Below are 20,107 nucleotides of genomic sequence, written 5' to 3' on the forward strand. Positions count from 1 at the left end.
TAAATACGAGGACTGGCCAAGTACCTAAGAGGTGGAGGCCATGAAACTACAAGAAGAAGAAGAAATGTAAAAATAGTTTCTTAAATACCTTGAGAACAAGCGTTCTTTTAAAACTTTAAATTTTAAGAAAAGTCAACATAACTCAGAACACTCTGTACATTGGTATAGGGAAGCCTTGTAAAACTATACCTTATTTTTTACGGGCAATTAAAAAATGCAATAAAATACAGGGTGTTCCATAAGAAATAATATAACTTTGATACGTCGTCATTTATTGGGACACCCTGTATATTTCAAAATAATTTTAAATTGTAGCTTTTATCAACTTACAACCTATTAATTTAAAATTTTTTACAAATCTTTTACCATTTTACGGTAATCTTCCGTCCCGTTAGTGGTGACTCACCCTGTAGAAGTTTTGGGAAACCTGACAACAGTGTAAAACTCATTAAGGTAGCACGCCTTAGATGGAAAAGGCATGCAATCAGGAGAGAGGAAGGTGCAATGGTGCAACAGTCTGAGAAGTTTTTGACCGAATGGGATCGATGGGATAACGAGACAGAGGAAGTCCGATACTTAGGTATCAAGATAACTTAAAGGACGATGTAAACTCTATTGGAGTTAGACATGGAGAAGAGTTTTTCAGATACAGGCAAGAATAGAGGATCGTTCTGAAAAAGGTTTTGGTTCATAATAAGCTGTGATGCCACTGATGATGATGAGTTCTCAATCTATAAACTGTGATAGATATACAGCATGTTCAACATTTGCTGCGATGCAAGATGGTGATCTTTTGGACTTCCAGTCCTGTAAGTTTGTGCAATATATTCACCATAAATTGACCGTTAAGGTACGTATCCATAGGTGGGTGCTCCGTGTAGCTACTCAAATGGATACGGCATGCGCTCCCCTACATATAAACCGCAAACCGGTTGAATCGAAGAGGGTGAGCGGCGAGCACCAACGTATCCACTACGTGGAGTTGCTACATGGAGCACCCACGTATGGATACATACCTTTAGAGGGCGCTTTAAACAAGTTTTGAATAATATTCGTATAAAATTTTTAGTTAAACAATTGAATGTTTTTACTTTTTTCGGAGCCTTTATTTTTCCTGTTCAATTAGATATTTTGTTATTATGAAAAGTCTATTTTAGATTAAGAGCAATGAACTGTTTATTACATTTTTGTTACCTTTCTTTTAGAATGCCAAAAATATGAAAATGAATTAAATATGGGAAGTTAAGTATATTTTATCAGGTATTCAAAAGTTTGCAAACAGTCTCAACCTCATGGACTCAATGATGTATAGATATATATAAAAAGTTCAATACTCACAATCTTTATTAAGGTGTTAAAGAAGGCGACCGGTTTTGAGGCTTACATTTTATGCCTCATCTTCAGGCTCAGTGTAAGAGTTTGTTTTGTAAAAACAGTACTAAAAGATATCAGTTAAAACTTCTTAAAACTAATATCTTTTAGTACTGTTTTTACAAAACAAACTCTTACAAACCCCTGAAGATGGGGCATAAAATGTAAAGTCTCGAAACCGGTCGCCTTCTTTAACACCTTAATAAAGATTGTAAGCATTGACCTTTTTTCATATATCCATATATTTTTTATCATTTATGTTATCAATTTTTTTTTCTGAACTCTGTATCTGTAACCAGACAATTTGTTTCAATTGCTGTTATCACTTTTGTGACAATTGTATCTTTATTTTCCTTCTTATTATTATTATAATTGATCAATCTCATCAATATTTGTGGTGTATGTCATACATATATATTTTTTTCTTCTCAAACTATTATTAATTTGGAAACGACAATTTAAATTTATGCTTTCTCTCCATAATCTCTCACGCCTGGTTCTGTTCTTATTTTTGCCCTAATAATTGGTTTTCCGTGCATCCTCTTTATTCCTTAATTTGTTCGTCTTCTCCAAATATTCTCTGCCAGACAGGCTCCAGTATCTAGTATCACTTACTCATAATTTTGTTGATATTTGTAATTTATAAATTTGATCTTCGTAAAATTTTCAAGTAGATTGTGATACTGATTACAAATATTTTTTTTAAATAAACTTGTTTAAGAGATTAAATAGCATTTGCCTGTATCAGTGTTGTGTTTTTGTACAATATATTTTATTTTTATATTGGTGTCCCGCTAGCCTGTCCCTTTATTCGGCGCTGGTTGTTAACTTTCCATATTATGAAACAAATGTGACAATAAAATAGTTGTGAGATCTAGCTCAGTTCTTGGAATAATGGTTACACCTAAAACTAAGCATATTTACGAGTATATAATTAAGTATAAAACTGTAACATAAACGCACAGTACATGGCCTCCTTTATTGTTAAACGTATTAAGCAACAAATTAGATTATAATTTATGATATGGATTGACACTGTGTGTAAAAATAGATTTCTTCTTGTCTGTGTCATTTCTCTGGTTTACATTAAGTGTAAGTTTAGGTCCATATTTCGGCAAGGAATTTATTTTTTTCTTACATAATTCCAACTGAAACATTACTTTTATTCCAAATTTGCAGTTATATACACTGCTCGTCAGAGAAAAGGGCCACCCACAAAAAATTTGGAAATTTTATATTTTTTTATGCAGGGTAGTGAGAAAGTATGGAAACACGATAATTTCTTGGAAACCGCTTGAACGATTTTTATAAATTTTGGCGGGTAAGGGTGTTCTAATGCGCCCGATTTTATAGTGGTAATTGCATTGTCAAATCTTTCGCTTTTCTGGAAATCTAATAAACTTACTTATTTTAAATGAAACACCCTGTATATTTTTTGCGTTTTGAAGTTCTTAAGAAATACTGATTATTTTTCATGTTATATTCCCTATACCTAAATGCCATAATTTCTAAGTTATTGCTACATTTATTAATAAAAAAAAAATTTAACTAATTATAAAAATCAATTTTCTTGGTCACAAAAAGGGTCTTTTGTAATTTTCCACAAAAGTTAATCGTTTCCGAGTTATACACAATTTAAAACTGAAAAAAATCGAAAAATGACAATTTTCTAGGTTCAAAAACACAAGTAGAAAAATTATTTTTGAAACTACGAAGTGCCTAAATACAAGTTCGAACCTTATTGTATCAAATACCGCTAAGTTATTTGGTCTTAAAATATGGAAACATATTTTTTTATACAAAAATATATGCAAAAGAAAAGCAAGAAAAAAAACACGAAGAAAAGCAATTTTGTTTTTTTGCCCCATAACTTTTTCCACAGAGATATAGTATAGGCATTGCTTCAGCGAAAAATAACGACCGTCCTTCCTTTTTAAAATAAAGTTTGGTAAAAGTCTCTAGGATTTATAGTTTCCGAAATAGTATTTTTCAAAGTTCGCCGCTCACAGCATTTTTGGGCCATTTTCCCCATTATTTCGCAAACATTATTCTGTAACTTTTTTTCTACGCAGTTCTAGGTATATGCAATGGTCATTTAATAGAAAGAAAAGTCAATTACCTTTAAAATGGTATATCGTATAAGGACATACGGCTCTTTTTAAGCAAGTTATGCTTTTTCAAGGTTTTATACTTTTAACGATTTTTGATATTTTTAATGATTATTTTTTAAATTTCTCATTATGACTTCTTTTCTTGTACATTTAGGTATATACATTGTGGAATAAAAGAAAGCTTATTTTCTTTACTTTAAAATGGTGTATTGCAAAAAATTCTAGGACAGTTTTTAAACAAGATATCCGTAGGATATCCGAGAGTATCCGTGTTTTGAGAAAAATTGGAAATTTTTTTCAATTAGAAGAATATAATTGCATATGATAACATAATTTTAAATTCCAAATAACTTTTCTTAATAACACTTTTCGATATTGTGAAATATAAAAGTACTTTACTCTTGAGCGAAATTCATATTTTTTAACATACCTCGTACACTATTGATAAAATTTTATATCTGATGATTGCATCTTAGGTTTTAGACTATGCAGAGCATTTTATAAAGGATAATTTTTTTCCATAAAGTTAATAATATAAAAGTTTTCCATATGGTTCCAGCTTAGTGGGACCTATTGCATGTGTATCATGTCTCATTTTGAAAAAGCATATCTTGTTTAAGAATAGTCCTAGAATTTTTTTACAATACACCATTTTAAAGCAAAGAAAGTAAGCTTTCTTTTTATTGTACAATGTATATACCTAAAACCTAAATATACAATAAAAAAAGTTATAATGAGAAATTTAAAAATAATCGTAAAATATATCAAAAATCAATAAAATTATAAAACTTTGAACAACCATATCTTGCTTAAAAATAGTCACACAGCCTTCTACAATAGAACATTTTAAAGGTAATTGACTTCTCTTTCTACTAAATGTACCATTGCGTATACCTAAAGCTACGTAGAAAAAAATTACAGAGCAATGTTTGAAAGGTAACAAGGAAAATGGGCCAAAATCGCTGTGAGTAGCGAACTTTGAAAAATCATATTTTGGAAACTATCAATCATAAAGACTTCTACCAAACGTCAGTTTAAAGAGGAAGGATGGTACTTTTTTTTTCTATGAAGCAATGCCTATACCTATATCCCTGTGGAAAAAAGTTATGGGGCAAAAAACAAAATTGCTATCAATCGTATTATTTTCTTGCTTTTCTTTTGAATATGTTTTTGAAAAAAAATATCTTTGACTTTAAAAGGTGATGTTTCGATAGTCAATTTAACCTGGAACAAATTTCCTGTAGACGTGTTTGTACCAAAAGTGTATAGAACTCACCCTAATTCGCCCTGTGCCTAGGGACTAATTTACCCCTGTCTCAAAAACGCACTCCTTTAAATGGTAACACTCCGCGGGTTTTTCATATTTAGAGGTCCATTAACTAAATGAAACAATAAAACCCCGTTAACGTTGTAGTTCCTCTTTAAAATACATAATCAACAGCCGAAATGGTGTATTGAATTTTTCAATACATTTATTAATTTCTCAAATTTTTCCTTGTTTTCCATTTGTTACTAATGATAATGTTGGGTTACGTGCTACAAGAGTAACTGACTCAGTACATACATTTAATTTGATATTAATAAGAAAACAATTTCTAAAATTTTGTGGGGGTCCGGTTTCTCTGACGCCCAGTGTCTCTTCCAAAATGGCAATATTTTAAAAGTGCAACATGATGCTCTTTTCAATGAAAGATCCTTACACGCTAAGGCAAGTGTAGTAGCTGAGAGTTTTTTGTTTCATTTCCAATTTTCATTTAGTCCCAAAATAGAAATACTTTAAATTGTTATAATTTGTTTCATTTGTTTTATAAATCTGTATTTACAAATTTGTGATAAATAAAACGATTCTCAATAAACTAACAGTGTGTTTATTTATTAAAAATCACAATTTCAATTTTATATCTTACCGAGAGAAGCAATAAAAAATATTAACTCCTAATACTTTCGGTATGATGATCACTCCATCATTATCCTATTTATTCCAGTTGATTCCTAATATATTGCGGGCCTAAAATGAATGATTATTATTGAAATTGATTTTAGGCGAAGCAATAAAGCACTAAACTTTACCTCCGAAAAAAAAACGACAAGACGGATCTTAATAATTCTTTTTGCATTCGATTCGTGAATGCGCCCGGAAACTTTGTGACCCCTAGCCTTGAGATAATATTGAAAAACTGCATACAAAAAAATGCATTCTTAAAGTGCATCTCAAACAGACAATAAAAACATTCAGAACTCGTCAATTATCGGCGGAAATGAGTTCCCTACGGAGTACCCTGGACACCAGGTACTCCGTAGATCACTTACGACGTCATATTCGTTTTCAGCGACCCCAAAAACCCCAGAGTAACAAAATTGAACTCATTTCTGCCGATAATTGACGAGTTTTGAATTTTTTTATTGTCTGTTTGAGATACACTTTAAGAATGCATTTTTGTATGCAGTTTTTCAATATTATATCTTGGCTCGGGGTCTCAAAGTTTCCTGGCGCATTCATGAATCGAATGCAAAAAGAATTATTAAGATCCGTTTTGTCGTTTTTTTTTTTCGTAGGTTCAGTGCTTTATTGCTTCAACTATTAAATTAGGCATACAAATAAACAATTCAAACCACCCATTAACTATTGACTCAACACTTACAAAGTATCCCAAATCAATTAAATATTCCACAGTAATTAAACGTGCTTTTGAGCAGTAATTCTTTAACAGGCTGGTGGGTTGCTAACCGTGCCAATCAACCTCCACGTTTTATCCGGCTTAGGGCCTGCTGTGGTAACCGCAGAGCTACTCGATCCACCCCGCAATAACCCCAGACAGTGTATCAAAAAAGAAAACCCCCATGGTTTAGAGAGGAAGTGAAAAAAGAAGAAATCCTTTTTACAATACAAAACACAACAGGCATATAAACACTATACTATATACTCTGGGCTAATTAGCAAAATACTAGGAAAAGTTATTTACCAGCAATTTTATTGCTGGAATCGAATCTTATGATTGTATATATTAATAATATAAGCATGCAAAGTCAGCAGATAGTGTGCTACTTTTTTTTATAAACAAAATGGCGCCCGAAAATCGTGTTTTTTTCAATTTTTGCTCTATAACTCCAAAGATTTTAACCTTACACCAAAAACACCCAAATGAAAATTCACCGTAATTAAATTTTGCATAGAGATGTGTTTTCCCGATTAATTCGACAAAAATTTCCACGGAAAATGCGGGTTTTTCCAACAAAATCTTTAATTTTCAACTAAAGTTTTAGATAAGTAATTGTTTATCAATAATTAAATAACTTGGTAATATAAAAGATCTTTTCGTATAGATTATAATTCCAGAAGTCGATGGAAATTGAATGAACAGTTTAGCAACAATTGAATTGTTAATTAAAAATTTACGGTCGCTATAATAACCACAATAATTATGATACATAAGAGTAACTATAATTTTTGTATAAAAAGACATTGTACCTATCTAATGTACTTTACAGAATTGAAATTGGACTATATAAGCGGCCTCAGGAATATTTTAAAATTATAAACAATTTTTTGGCTTATAAACAAATAGACTATCTCGGGAAATATTAAATTAAATTAAATCGCCAAAATAGGTATTAGAAAAAAAGCGGCAGCGCTTCTTTTAACAGAAAAAACGTTTAATTCTGATGATTGGTTCCTGAGATACAACCGGTCAAAGTTGACCGGCATTTACGGCAAATATATAAACAATAGGATCATAATTTTCGAATCATCACCTTTTTATTTCGGTCCTCTTTCTCCACACCAATTTTCATATCTATAAAATACTCATAAGATATATTATTATAATAAAAACTATCGATATTACGAGTGAAAATTGCCAAAAATAGCAAAATTCCAATCAAAAATTAGGTTGGAGAAAATGTAATCTCAAAGTTCAAAATCGGTATACGTTAAAAAAATGCATTTTCTCGGCTTCCCATGGAGCAATTTTCTTCATTCTTTTTTGTTCCCAAGTAACTCGAGTAGAGCCATCTAACTAACGCATTATTAAATGTCAAACTTGCTTTTGTTTTGTTATAATAGATTAATTTATTTATAAGAAAAGAAAACTACATATTTTTTCCAGTTGTAGACTTTTTTAGATAAAAAGACTAAGTTTTCACTCTAATGGCACATAAAACAACATAATGCTATTCTACATCCCACCAAAATGAAAACAAGAATGAAAATGGTTATTCATTTTTTTTAGATAAACTTACTACAAGTGTACCTTTTAACGTTAAAAACACAAATATTCTCATTTGAAAGCTGTATAATTATTTAAACAATCTTTATTTAAACAAATTAAAAATTTTTGTTACAATAAATAAATTACTCTTTTTGATTTTGAACTTTGAGATTACATTTTCTCCAACCTAATTTTTTATTGAAATTTTGCTATTTTTGGCAATTTTCACTCGTAATATCGACAGTTTTTATTATAATAATATATGTTATTACTGTTTTAAAGATATGGACATTGGTGTGGAGAAATAGGACCGAAATAAAAAGGTGATGGTTTGAAAATTATGATCCTATTGTTTATATATTTGCAGTTAATGCCGGTCAACTTTGACCGGTTGTATCTCAGGAACCACTCATCAGAATTAAACGTTTTTTCTTTTAAAAGAAGCATCCTGCCGCTTTTTTCTAATATCGTTTTCATGATTTAATTTAATGTAATATTTCCCGAGATATTCTATTTGTTTATAAGCCAAAAAATTGTTTATAATTTTAAAATATTCCTGACGCCGCTTAAATAGTCCAATTTCAATTCTTTAATTACATTCGATAGGTACAGTGTCTTTTTATACAAAAATCATAGTTATTCTTATGTATCATAATTATTGTGGTTATTATAGCGACCGTAAATTTTAAATTAGCAATGTAATTGTTGCTAAACTGTTCATTCAATTTCCATCGGCTTCTGGAATTATAATCTATACGAAAAGAGCGTTTATATTACCAAGTTGTTTAATTATTGATAAACAATTACTTATCTAAAATTTTAGTTGAAAATTAAAGATTTTGTTGGAAAAACCCGCATTGTCCGGGGAAAATTTTCGTCGATGTAAATCGGGAAAGACACGTCTCTATGCAGAATTTAATAACGGTGAATTTTTATTTGATACCGTCATAAGATTCGATTCCAGTAATAAAATTGCTGGTAAATAACTTTTCCCAAAAATGGCCTATTCGCCGATATAATCTGCCCAGACTAATAAACAAATCAGAGATGAAACGAATACTTTAGCCAGACAAATAAAAAAAAAGAAACACTGGCAGATGTTCTTAAACAGATGGAAACCGACTTCTGCGGAACACAAAACGAAATATGGAGAATGACAGAGTACAAAGAAAATAGATGAACGAACTAATAAAAACGAAACACATTCAGAAGGAAACATGGGCAGACTACTTTCGATCTCGAAAGTAGATCGAAAGGGAAGTGGAAAATTTGGATAGAGCAAACAGAGCCGCAGGTTGCCTCAATGAAACAATATGGAGAAATAAAAATATCGGGAAAGAAATGAAAGGGCAAGAGAGGACAGAGAGGTTAAAAAGAATGCTAGAAACAGCGAAGATGAAAACCCTTAGGGTAAGAACAGAACAAGTGGGTCGCGGTGGAGGTGGAGGTCGCGGTCGATGTCGATATCCATGTAAAACAAACACATTGTAGTGAATGGAAGAGAACAGAGCAGGTAAATCGCGGTGGAGGTTTAGCGCGATGCCATCCAGGAGGTTGGCAATAAAATGAGTATGTTTTACATGGATGTCTACTGCGCGGCCTACAAGGATGCTTCCCTGTGATTGGTCCGTTCGAAGCCAAGTTGTCATTACCTGGGCTATCTGAGTTGATACTTTTTATATAATCCCTTTTTTTGTATTCAGTTTATTTTTGAATTTCCAAAGTAATAATTAAATTCAGTAAATTTTTGAAATATGAAGGAGGATCTGGTTATTTACAGCTGACATTTCATCACTATCATCACTTGACTGACACAACATCGCAAAAGCACAGTCTTTTTGTCATTCAAATTTCATTAAACTACTTCACTTGATAGTGGTTCTAGCTCGACTGACAGCGCAGGTGACCTTCTTGCTATGTGCTGTTACTGCGACTTAACTAGTAGCATCCACCACGACCTCCACCTCCACCTCGACCCACTTGTTCTGTTCTTACCCTTAGAAAAATCGACAGTAAGACATTATGGGACAGAGCTAGAAATACAGATATTTACAGAATAGATGAGTACAGAAGTGCTCATTTTTTTTTATTTAGAAAATACAGCCGCATCCACCTTAATGGTGATTAGCGGCGGCTACAGTATACAAAGTTAAATTTTGTAAAATATTCCTATGAGTTATAGAAACTTTACAATATTGTCAAATGGTTAACAGTAACTGGTACATTACATATTTCACATACAGGTAGGTCGCTTTTAGACAATAAATATGAGTGAATAAGTCTCGTGTGTCCAATTCTCAATCGAGTTATCACCAACTGTTCTCTTCTGTTTCCAGTTGAGGGTTCCCAGGCTGTAATGTCATTTTTAATTAGTTTTAGTGACGTTTTTTCACTTGCACAAAACACGATTCTGAATGTAAGCTTTTATATCACTCGCGGTATTTGAACACTCATCTTTTTCTATATCGGCACATACGGCAATTTCACTCGCGCACTGGTCAGCTTTTTCGTTGCCTGCAATTCCAATGTGGGATGGTATTTATATAAAAATATTATGTGGTTTACTGGTTACCCTGAGATGACTCGCCCTCGGATTCAGAGGCCTCGTTACCCAAGTGCCATAGGATTTTCTTTCTGAGAGTGTTGATAAAACGTTTGAAGGATCTGTCTTTCAATTGTGTATAAATTTCAGTTAACATATCGTATAGTCGCATTAGGTCGGAAGTAAAATCTTGAATAATTATATCAATAGGATTTTGCGCGTCACTAATATTGCTTATAAGAAGATTCAGTTGACCAAAGTTGAGGACAAATGCGGGTGAATGATTTTCGATAAAATTTTTGGCTGGTTCAAGGTTATACGATTTTGATGATTTCGTTGCTCTATGCTCCTCGTTGCTTTTAATCTTCTTGGCTTTAGGTTTAGATGAAGGTACAGCAAAGGGTTTTTCTGTATGACTTGTTTCTGGAGAAGTGAGAACCTCATTGATACTGCGTTTCGACTGAAGGTCGGCATTAATGGCTATGGAACTGTCCATGTTGCTAACTTCTTGATTTTTTTCTATATTAGGATTATTGAGATTATTTGCTGAGCTTTCTTCGATAGGAATATGTTCGTTACATGGGAATGTAGCTGTAGGCTGAGACATAGTTTCGGGTGAGGAAGAAGAGATAGGTTGACTGTTACTTGAACTTGCTATTGATTTAATTTTATCGGAACAATTTGCGGCAATCTGTCCAGACTTTTTGCAGCTGTAACAGACCATAGTTTCTTGAGATAAGAAAATTCGATGTGTTGTATTATCGAAGTCTAAGGTAAATGAGTCGGGTAAGGAGATATTGTGAGGACTAACGTATATTTGCCTTCTGAAGCTCAAAATATGATGGTATTCAGGAAGATTGGAACTGATTTTTAGAAAAGTGACTGGGGAGAGAAGATTAAGGCCTATTTTTTGTAAATAATCAATTAACAAACTGTGTGGTATAGTGGGACATACGTGTGATAAAACGATACGTTCGGCTGGATAAATCAGTCTTCTAGCTTGTACAGTATTATTCTCGATTTTTATTTGTCCGTGCTTTTGCATAAATTCGTCCACCAGTTGTTTGCTTGAAAGGTACAGACATATCCTATTGTTCGATAATCGAGACGAAAATATAATATTTGTTGGTTGAATTAGATTGCCCAATGGAATTAAGTAATCTTGCAGCTTCGTATTTTCTAAGCCGCTGAAGACAATCGCTTGAAATTTGGACGGGAAAGGTGTAGAAGTGGGTGAAGAATAGGGTTTATTGGTATTTGTCTGCAGTTGTTGTACATGTTGCGAGTCAGAGAGATTCCGAATGTTAGGTTCCATTTTTAATTTTAACTCGAGATATGTGTTCAAAACTAATACGGACCTGACCAGTAATTAAGCAGGAAATTAAACCAGTAACAAAACTGGAATAAGTTGTTCCTTATATCGTAATTATTGATGTTATTAATAAGAATTAGTTAAAACTAGTTTATTACGTTAGATTAAACAAAGATTATACGATTAATTCACTTACTGGTATCTACTAATATTGTCACTTAACTATTTACAAATAAACTATTACTTTTTCTACAAAAAATTTGCAATTTTGTTGGGACTAGAAATAAACACGCCATTCGGTAGGTCGTTCAGGGCCGGACTCCAAGTGCTCATTTTAGTTTTTCGGAAATGCTTGTTTAGAGATTATGATATTATAGAGTTTCATAATTCAATTTTAGAAAAATGGGACTTAATCCATTATTGCATAACACCATGCAATTAGCACAAATAGTATAAAGAGTTACTCACAAAGAGTAAACATTTTGTTGCAATTGTTGATAATGTTGACTAAGTTAATTAGCAGTCGTTTGTTAATCAACTAAAATCACAGCAAGTTATATTTTCTCATTTATTTACCTTTAACTGGAATTGATTAAATCCAAAACAATAAAATTTTCATAATCTTTGTTATATTATATTTGTATCGTTTGGAATAAAATAAAACTATATTCATATTTCATTGACAAGGAATCCTAAATTATTTACTTCAGTATCTACAGGGACTTTAGTTAAACAATGTCATTATGGCGTCACCTAAACTCTGCCATTTAAGGTTCTACCTACAATTTCCCAACCAATATGGTTGATGGCATGTGATGCCAGGGGTTAATCTGGAAATATTTTTAACATCCTTTAAAATCAGATAATATAATGTAACCCCAACTGTTTAATATCAATTTAAGGGTTTTTACCCGTACATTTTGGTGGCTTAAAGCATGTAAACCTGTAAGTATAACTATCTATTCACTTTTTTACCTTTGTCAAAATTTAACCTCACGTATGTTTTACTTATAGAGTTATACTTATTTTAGGTGATAACATTGATGATGGAATATTGATTCCGAAAACGTTTTGTTGTGATACAGCCCTTTTTAGGGATTTTAAATATACTTTTTACAAGATAAGGTTTTTATTTTTTGTGATTTATGGTATACAGCCAGTACAGGAATTTTTCCTTGTGATATTTTTATTTAATTTGTTTATACTCACTGTAACAAACACTGACTGGACAGTATCCTTAGCCATCTGGGTACCATTTTCTGACTTTAACAATAAATCCTGCAGTTGGACTGCTTCGAGTAATCTCTTATTTAGAAACACCCACGTATTTTTAAATTCCTCTGACTTATCTTGAATCATATACAGTTCTGAAGCTTTATATACACCTGCTATGCCTATTCTACGTAAATACCAATTATGCTGAAAAAAAAATTAGGGAACATTATGAGGGGTGATCAATGTTTACTTGGTCTATCAAATAGTTATTTATGAAACAGTTCGTGAAGTATGCTTTTTTGCGAACGCACGCGATGTTTAGAGCACGAGCGACAACGGAGCGAGTGCTATACAATGCAGGTCAAAAACGAGATTCAATTCAATAATTATGTCCCCCCCCCCACATCATGTTAAAAATAAATTGTAGGAAATCGCATTTGGAACAATTTCAGTACCTACAGTTGAAAATGACAAGAGATATTCAGCAACCACGGTTCTCCCTTAAATTCAAGATGACGACTAACGCAATGGCGGAATTCAGTCGCGATTTTAAATTTACACTAGTATTGACCCCCCTTAAAGGTTAGAATAATCAAATTTCGGGCAGCTCGTCATGCAAGGTCAAAATGCTATCCTGACTGTGTAAATAAGAAGAGATTTTATGATATACAGAGTAAGAAAAAAATGCTACATTATTATAAAACGTTTCTAAAGAACTTGCAACACCAACTACTTATTGCATATATGTATGACTTAAGTTCATACTTACATCTACTGATCTATCACCTGCATAGTAACAAATATCATCGACCATTGTTAATAGAGTCGCTAAAGAATTTGGTACGTTAGGCGGCAATGCCATAATGGCTAGTGCCTGTGGCCATTTTCCTACATACGGTCCGACCATTTTTAAACGTTCTTGAATAGCCCTTTCCGCAAAGTCGGCCGGTGGAATAGGGTTCTCCTTCATATCCTCTTTATACTAAAACAAATCGTAATTAGAGAAAATCACTTATACCCCAAGAAACGAAGCATTTAAAATTATCGAAAAATTCCTGGGTGCTAGTTTTCAACGGGGGAAGTCAACACAAAATGAGTACCATTTCGTGTGTATCGAAATTTTTACTGCGGTGCGGTTTTTTATGATCTAACATTTAAGCAAAAAAAGCGACTTCATTTATGTATTTCAATATTGTCAAAAAACTACGCATTGTAGATGAAAACTTTCAAAAGACGACTTTCTTGAAAATGCTTAAATACTCTTTAAAATTAGATTTTCTAAATTAAAAAATGTTTATACATAAATAAAAAAATCCAGAAAGAATCATTTTTTTTTCAATTATTAGTTATTATTCAAATCAACAATAAAGATATTTAAAACAGATTCCACAATGAGAGTTTTATGTAGTTACTATACAGGGTAATTGATTAGTAGGGTAAAGCTCAATAGCTCCGCTATAGTAATAGATCGCAATAAAAGTTAATAACAAAAATTTTAGCCACCTTTGAGCTTCACATTACAAAATTAGTTAGAATGTTACAGGGTGTTCGATAACACAGTGGCAGACCAAACTTATGTTTTTTTAAATAGAACACCCTATATTTTATTTTAAATTCGAAATCCTGTTAACTTCTCCATCACAAAAATATAAAGGTTTGTTATGTTATACAGGGTATTTACAAAGTTATAACCTATTTTATATGAAAATCGTAACAAGTTCAACTACCTGTATAAATAAAAATAAGCAAAACAACAATGGTTTATTAATGCCATATTTTTTAACGTATTGTCAAAATTTTCAAGAATGGTCGATATTGCTAATTTTCTTTATATCAAATACAGGGTGAGTCAAAACGCAAGTACATTACCGTACTTTAATTTTTAGATAACATTCCCTATGTCTAAATTTATTAGTTTTCGATATTTTCATTTTTCAATGGACCAGTAGCGTGGCCACCCAAATCACCAGAATTTAATAAACTGGACTGATTTTTTTGGAGTTACGTTAATAATGAAGTTTATAAAATACCTCCAACAACAAGGGATGAGATAAAAAATAGAATACAAAGTGTATTTCGATGTGCTAATTTACAAATGCTCCGTAGAGTAAGTAGCTCATTCAATGATCGTTTTTAGGCGTACATAAATGTGTTAGGAGATAATTTTGAACACCTTATGTAATTAAATATTAAAAATATTTTATTAAAAGTAGCTTCTAATTTTTTCAAACATGTTTTTTTGCAAAATGTATTACTGATAAATTATGTTTCGTTCTTTATTTGTTACATTGTTACATTTACATACAAAAGTAGTGTTTATTTGTCTTCACAAAATATTGTATTTTGTGTTTGTGTGTTTTTTTGTAAAATTTATTACTAATTTTCTTTGTTTATTTGTTGCATTTACATAAAAAGGTAGTTTTTAATTGTTTCAAAAATGTTGCATGTAGTGGTTGTGTTTTTGTTTGCAAAATGTATTACTAACAAATTATTTTTATTTCTTTATTTGCTACAGTGTTACATTGATTACCGGATTGATAATCGGTAATCTTCAATTGTCAATTCAGTCATGGCTTACTTAAAACTTAGATAAATTTAAACACCTAAAATAATTTGCTCTGAAAAATGCAAATATCTCGAAAACTAATAAATTTGGGCATAGGAAATGTTATATAAAAATTAAAGTACGTTAATGTTACTTTTCAATAATGATATAAAATACAGGGTGTTCCATTTAACATTACTGAGAAAATAATGTACTTGCGTTTTGACTCACCCTGTATTTGACATAAAGAAAATTAGCAATATCAATAATTCTTAAAAATTTTGACAATAAATAAAAAATATGGCATTAATAGACCATTGCTGTTGTGCTTATTTTTATTTATACAGGGAGTTGAACTTGTTACGATTTTCATACAAAATTAGTTATAACTTTTATAAATACCCTGTATAACATTACAAACCTTTATATTTTTGTGATGGAGAAGTTAACAGGATTTCGAATATAAAATAAAATATAGGGTGTTCCATTTAAAAAAACATAAGTTTGGTCTGCCACTATAATACCGAACACCCTGTAACATTCTAACTAATTTTGTAATGTGAAGCTCAAAGGTGGCTAAAATTTTTGTTATTAACTTTTATTGCTATCTATTACTATAGCGGAGCTATTGAGCTTTACCCTACTAATCAATCACCCTGTATGTGCAAAAGTTGGACCCGATCGGTCGAGTAGTTTTTAAACAATTCTATTTATTTATCCCATTAAAAAGAAAAAAAAGAGGATATTTCCAAATGCTTGTACGGGTGCTTTTCCAATGTTTAGAAGGGCTTTTGTGGTCTCATTCTCTTAGTAAGGTTTTAAATTATCATTTTTTTTAAAAAGTATATTCATTTTTAATTATTCACTTACAAATAATAATAATTGATGCACAATGAATTAATGCATTTTTGCCTTATAAAGAATTAAATTATCTGCGCCGTTTTAACCTGTACAAAACAACAAAATACACCATCTGGAAGGTTCTGGGAAACACACCTTAAAAGAAAAAGAAGACTCATAGAACCGAAGATATTTTATTTTAAGAGCAAACATTAGCGATCAACAGGTAGCAACAAACGCGTTCCAAGATTGCGGTTCTAATTTTGAATATTTTTCGAGATATTAGGCACACATATTCGTAATATAATAAAGAATGGCGGTACAGAGCCCAATTTCAGAATTATGTTAGTATGTGGAAATTACTCTATAACTAAATAAAATATTGAAAAAAGGAGCCTGTACCGCCATTAAGAAAGACAAAAAAATACACTTTCTTCAAATAAACTTTTTTATCCCGTGCCTAGATTTTGTGTCACATTGGAACTACTAAAAATCGACTTTTTTATAACAAGAAATCGAACGTCACTGACTTGGCAACCTTTCGCGCCTATGTGTATAAAAATTAATGTTTTTGATAGTATAAACATCAGTGTCAGTGTCGAATTACCGACGCACTGTTGCCTCACTTTTGAAAGTTCGCAGAACTTTCGCAATCTTGGATGTTGCTACCTGTTGATCGCTACTGTGTGCTCTTAATTCAAAGTTCGCAATTGTTTTATGTTGGTGACTTTTGTCAAAAAAGTTCAATTTTTTGACAAAATTGTCCACAGGCTGAAACTTGTTTTAATCTATAGATTATGATGGCAATATGCCAATGTTTAAAAATTTACCGAAAATTTTCGATTGCAAACTATTTATTTTTTAAACAAATTATTTCTCGATTTTTTTTTTGGTATTTTGGGTTATTTTAAGACTTGTAATTTTTTCGTAAAATGCAAATAAAATATTAAAAATGCCGGAAAAACACAATTCTACCGTTTTTTGAGTAAATAATAAATAATAAACTGACTGATGCCATTTAAAATCAAAATGGAATTGCGCATATTGGCGATGTTAAGTTACAATGACGACCTCTCGTGGATTTCGGCGGAACTAAAATTAAGGCCTTTTTCTTTTTAATGCCCTGCTATAATCGGGGTTTTTAATGTCAAATCGTTGTCAGTATTTTCGAAAATCAATAAAGTGAAAAAGTTAGTAGTTCTATCGATTATTAATCTATCAGCATCAGTAGAATCAAAAGAACGTGTTCGTCCTAAATTTACTCCAAATATTCTGCAACACAACACACACATAAGAACACTTTTGATAAAAGGCTTGTAAGCTTTTAATTAAATCTTTTGTATTAAAATTTATTAATTATACATATTGATTTTCGAAAATACTGACAACGATTTTAACAACGATTTGACATTAAAAACCGCCATTATAGCAGGGCAATAAAAAGAGAAAAGTCCTCAATTTTAGTTCCGCCGAAATCCACGAGAGGTCATCATTGTGACTTAACATCGCCAATTTAAAATGCTTGACTGAGTTTTAACATTATATTTTTTGTTTTTTTAATTCGATGTCCACCCTATTGAAAGTTGTCATTTTCAATTATTTGTAAGCAATAATTAACAAGCTGAAAATGCGAGCATTATCATAACGAAAACTTTAATTGTTTACGTATTTTAATTCGTAATATGGAAAATTGCTATTATGAAAATAGTTTAGAAATAATAATTATGTTTTAATGTGCAATTACATCATTCTAATTTAAATGTTATGAACTATAAAGGTAGTTTACTCTTGATCTAAATTTATATTTTTATATACCTCGTATAAAATTAATAAAACTTTATATAATATGTTGGTTGCATCATAAATCTTAGAACATGAATAGCTTTTTATGAAGAATAACTTTCCTTTGTCAAATTAAAAATAAAAGAGTTATAAATGAAAATGTTGGTATCCATAATTTGAGAAAAATCTTCAAATATTTTTTTCCATTAGAATTGCACATATTAGACCATAATTTTTTATACCAAACAATATTATTTCATATACTGTCGGTTCGCTAAACTCAGACACAACTGGCAAGTGATTGTAGTCAATAATTTTGCCAATTTGGCAAAAAAAATAATTACTAATTACCTAGTTAATAATTACTAAATAATTAGTAATTTTGCCAATTTTGGCAAAATTCGCAAAAACAAAAAAATTACCTACTAATATCACTAGCCAGTTGTGTCGAGTTTAGCGAACCGACTATACAGGGTGTCCAGAAACTCTACCAACAAACGAAGACAGGAGATTCCTCAGATAATTTTAAGAGAATTTAACCACATTCACCTAGTCCGAAAATGTTTCCTAAGGGAGTTAGAGCTCTTTGAAGATAGCGTCTTGTAATTAGTTTTTCTTAAATACCTCCAGAACGCTTTTAGTTAGAAAAAACGAAAATTGGTACACATATTTATCTTCCAGAGATAAATCGATTCCATCTATGGTGACTTTGGGTGGTGGTTTTGGGTGAGGCAACGGTTATTTTATCGCATAACTTTTTTGTCTTTAACTTTTAAGCACTTTTGATACTGGACTATTAAATTGTGAGGTATTCTAGTACTAAAAGGTACTCTTGCTTTAAGTCCGTAGGACACACCGTTTTCTAAAAAAATCGATTTGAAAATTTTTCGTTTCCTGAATTTGAAAATTTTTTTGAAAATTAAAAAAAAAACGGTGTATTTTACCAACTTCAAGCAAAAGTAACTTTTAATACTAGAATACCTCATAATTTAATAATCTAGTGTCAAAAATCCTTAAAAATTAAAGACAAAAAAGGTATGCGATAAAATAACCGTTGATCTACCCAAAACGGACGCATATGACCGGTACTAGAAATTCACAATTAATAAAATCGATTCATCTCTGGAATATAAATAAATGTACCAATTTTGGTTTTTCTAAATATTTTTTTTATTGAATCTTTTTTTGATATTCAAACAACGAAAAATTTTCAAATCGATTTTTCTAGAAAACGGTGTATCCTATCGACTTAAAGTAAGAGTACCTTTTAGTACTATAATACCTTACATTTTAATAATCCAGACTCAAAAGTGCTTAAAAATTGAAAACAAAAAAGTTATGCGATAATATAACTGATGCCCTGCCCAAACGGACGCCTATGACCGGTACTAGAAATTTGCAATTAATGAATTCGATTTATCCCTGGAAGATAAATATGTGTACCAATTTTCGTTCTTCTAAATAGAAGCGTTCTGGAGATATTTAAGATAAACTAATTACCAGACGCCATCTTTAGGAAGCATTTTCGGACTAGATGAATTGGGTTAAATTGTCTTAAAATTATCTGAGGAACCTCCGTTTGTCGGTAGAGTTTCTGAACACCCTGTATTTTAATTTCATAACAAATGGAACAGTACATTTATTATAAAGGGTAGGCCGTATACTCGTAAATATATACCTACTTAATAAATTATTGCTTTTAAAATATACTCAAATTGTATTTTTGAACATCTTATTTATTTTATATAATAATTAAATTCACTATCAAATGTCATTGATGTTTTATTAATACATAATTTAAAATCTAGTTTGACATTCACGAAGTGTCAAACTCAAATGTAAATAAACTATGCTTTGCTGAACAAATTGAGTTTAAAAAGTAGCCTACTTCCTAATCAACCATTTGAGCTGACGTTTAGTGCGTCAGTAGGAAATAACCGGATTGTGACGTCACATTTTAGACTTTGAGGTCGATTATCTCGAAGACGGTTAGAGATATCGAAATGCCGTTTTCAGATTTGGATTCAGAAGGCAAAACTACATAAGAATAAATCGATACACCTGCTCTAAGTATTGCAGGAGCGGCAACGCAATAACACACAGACTTTTGCAAATTTATAAACGAAAAGTTTTCGTTGAAAATGAATATATGTACTTAAAAAAAACGCGAAAACTTGAGTT

General features: G+C 31.3%; 1 protein-coding gene across 1 annotated transcript in view; it reads right to left on the minus strand.

Moving 5' to 3' along the window:
• Positions 1-5,334: 5,334 nt before the first annotated feature.
• The window catches only part of LOC114329793 (ubiquinone biosynthesis protein COQ9, mitochondrial), a 36,161-nt gene continuing 21,388 nt past the window's right edge, over positions 5,335-20,107 (minus strand). The window contains exons 3-5 of the mRNA XM_028279010.2: positions 13,529-13,741; positions 12,754-12,963; positions 5,335-5,490 (exon numbers count right to left, since the gene is read on the minus strand). Of these exons, the coding sequence (XP_028134811.1) occupies positions 5,455-5,490; positions 12,754-12,963; positions 13,529-13,741 (459 nt within the window). The 3' untranslated portion in view covers positions 5,335-5,454. The remainder of the gene's footprint in view (positions 5,491-12,753; positions 12,964-13,528; positions 13,742-20,107) is intronic.

The sequence above is a fragment of the Diabrotica virgifera genome, chromosome 9 (assembly GCF_917563875.1).
Source record: "Diabrotica virgifera virgifera chromosome 9, PGI_DIABVI_V3a".
Lineage (NCBI taxonomy): Eukaryota > Metazoa > Arthropoda > Insecta > Coleoptera > Chrysomelidae > Diabrotica > Diabrotica virgifera.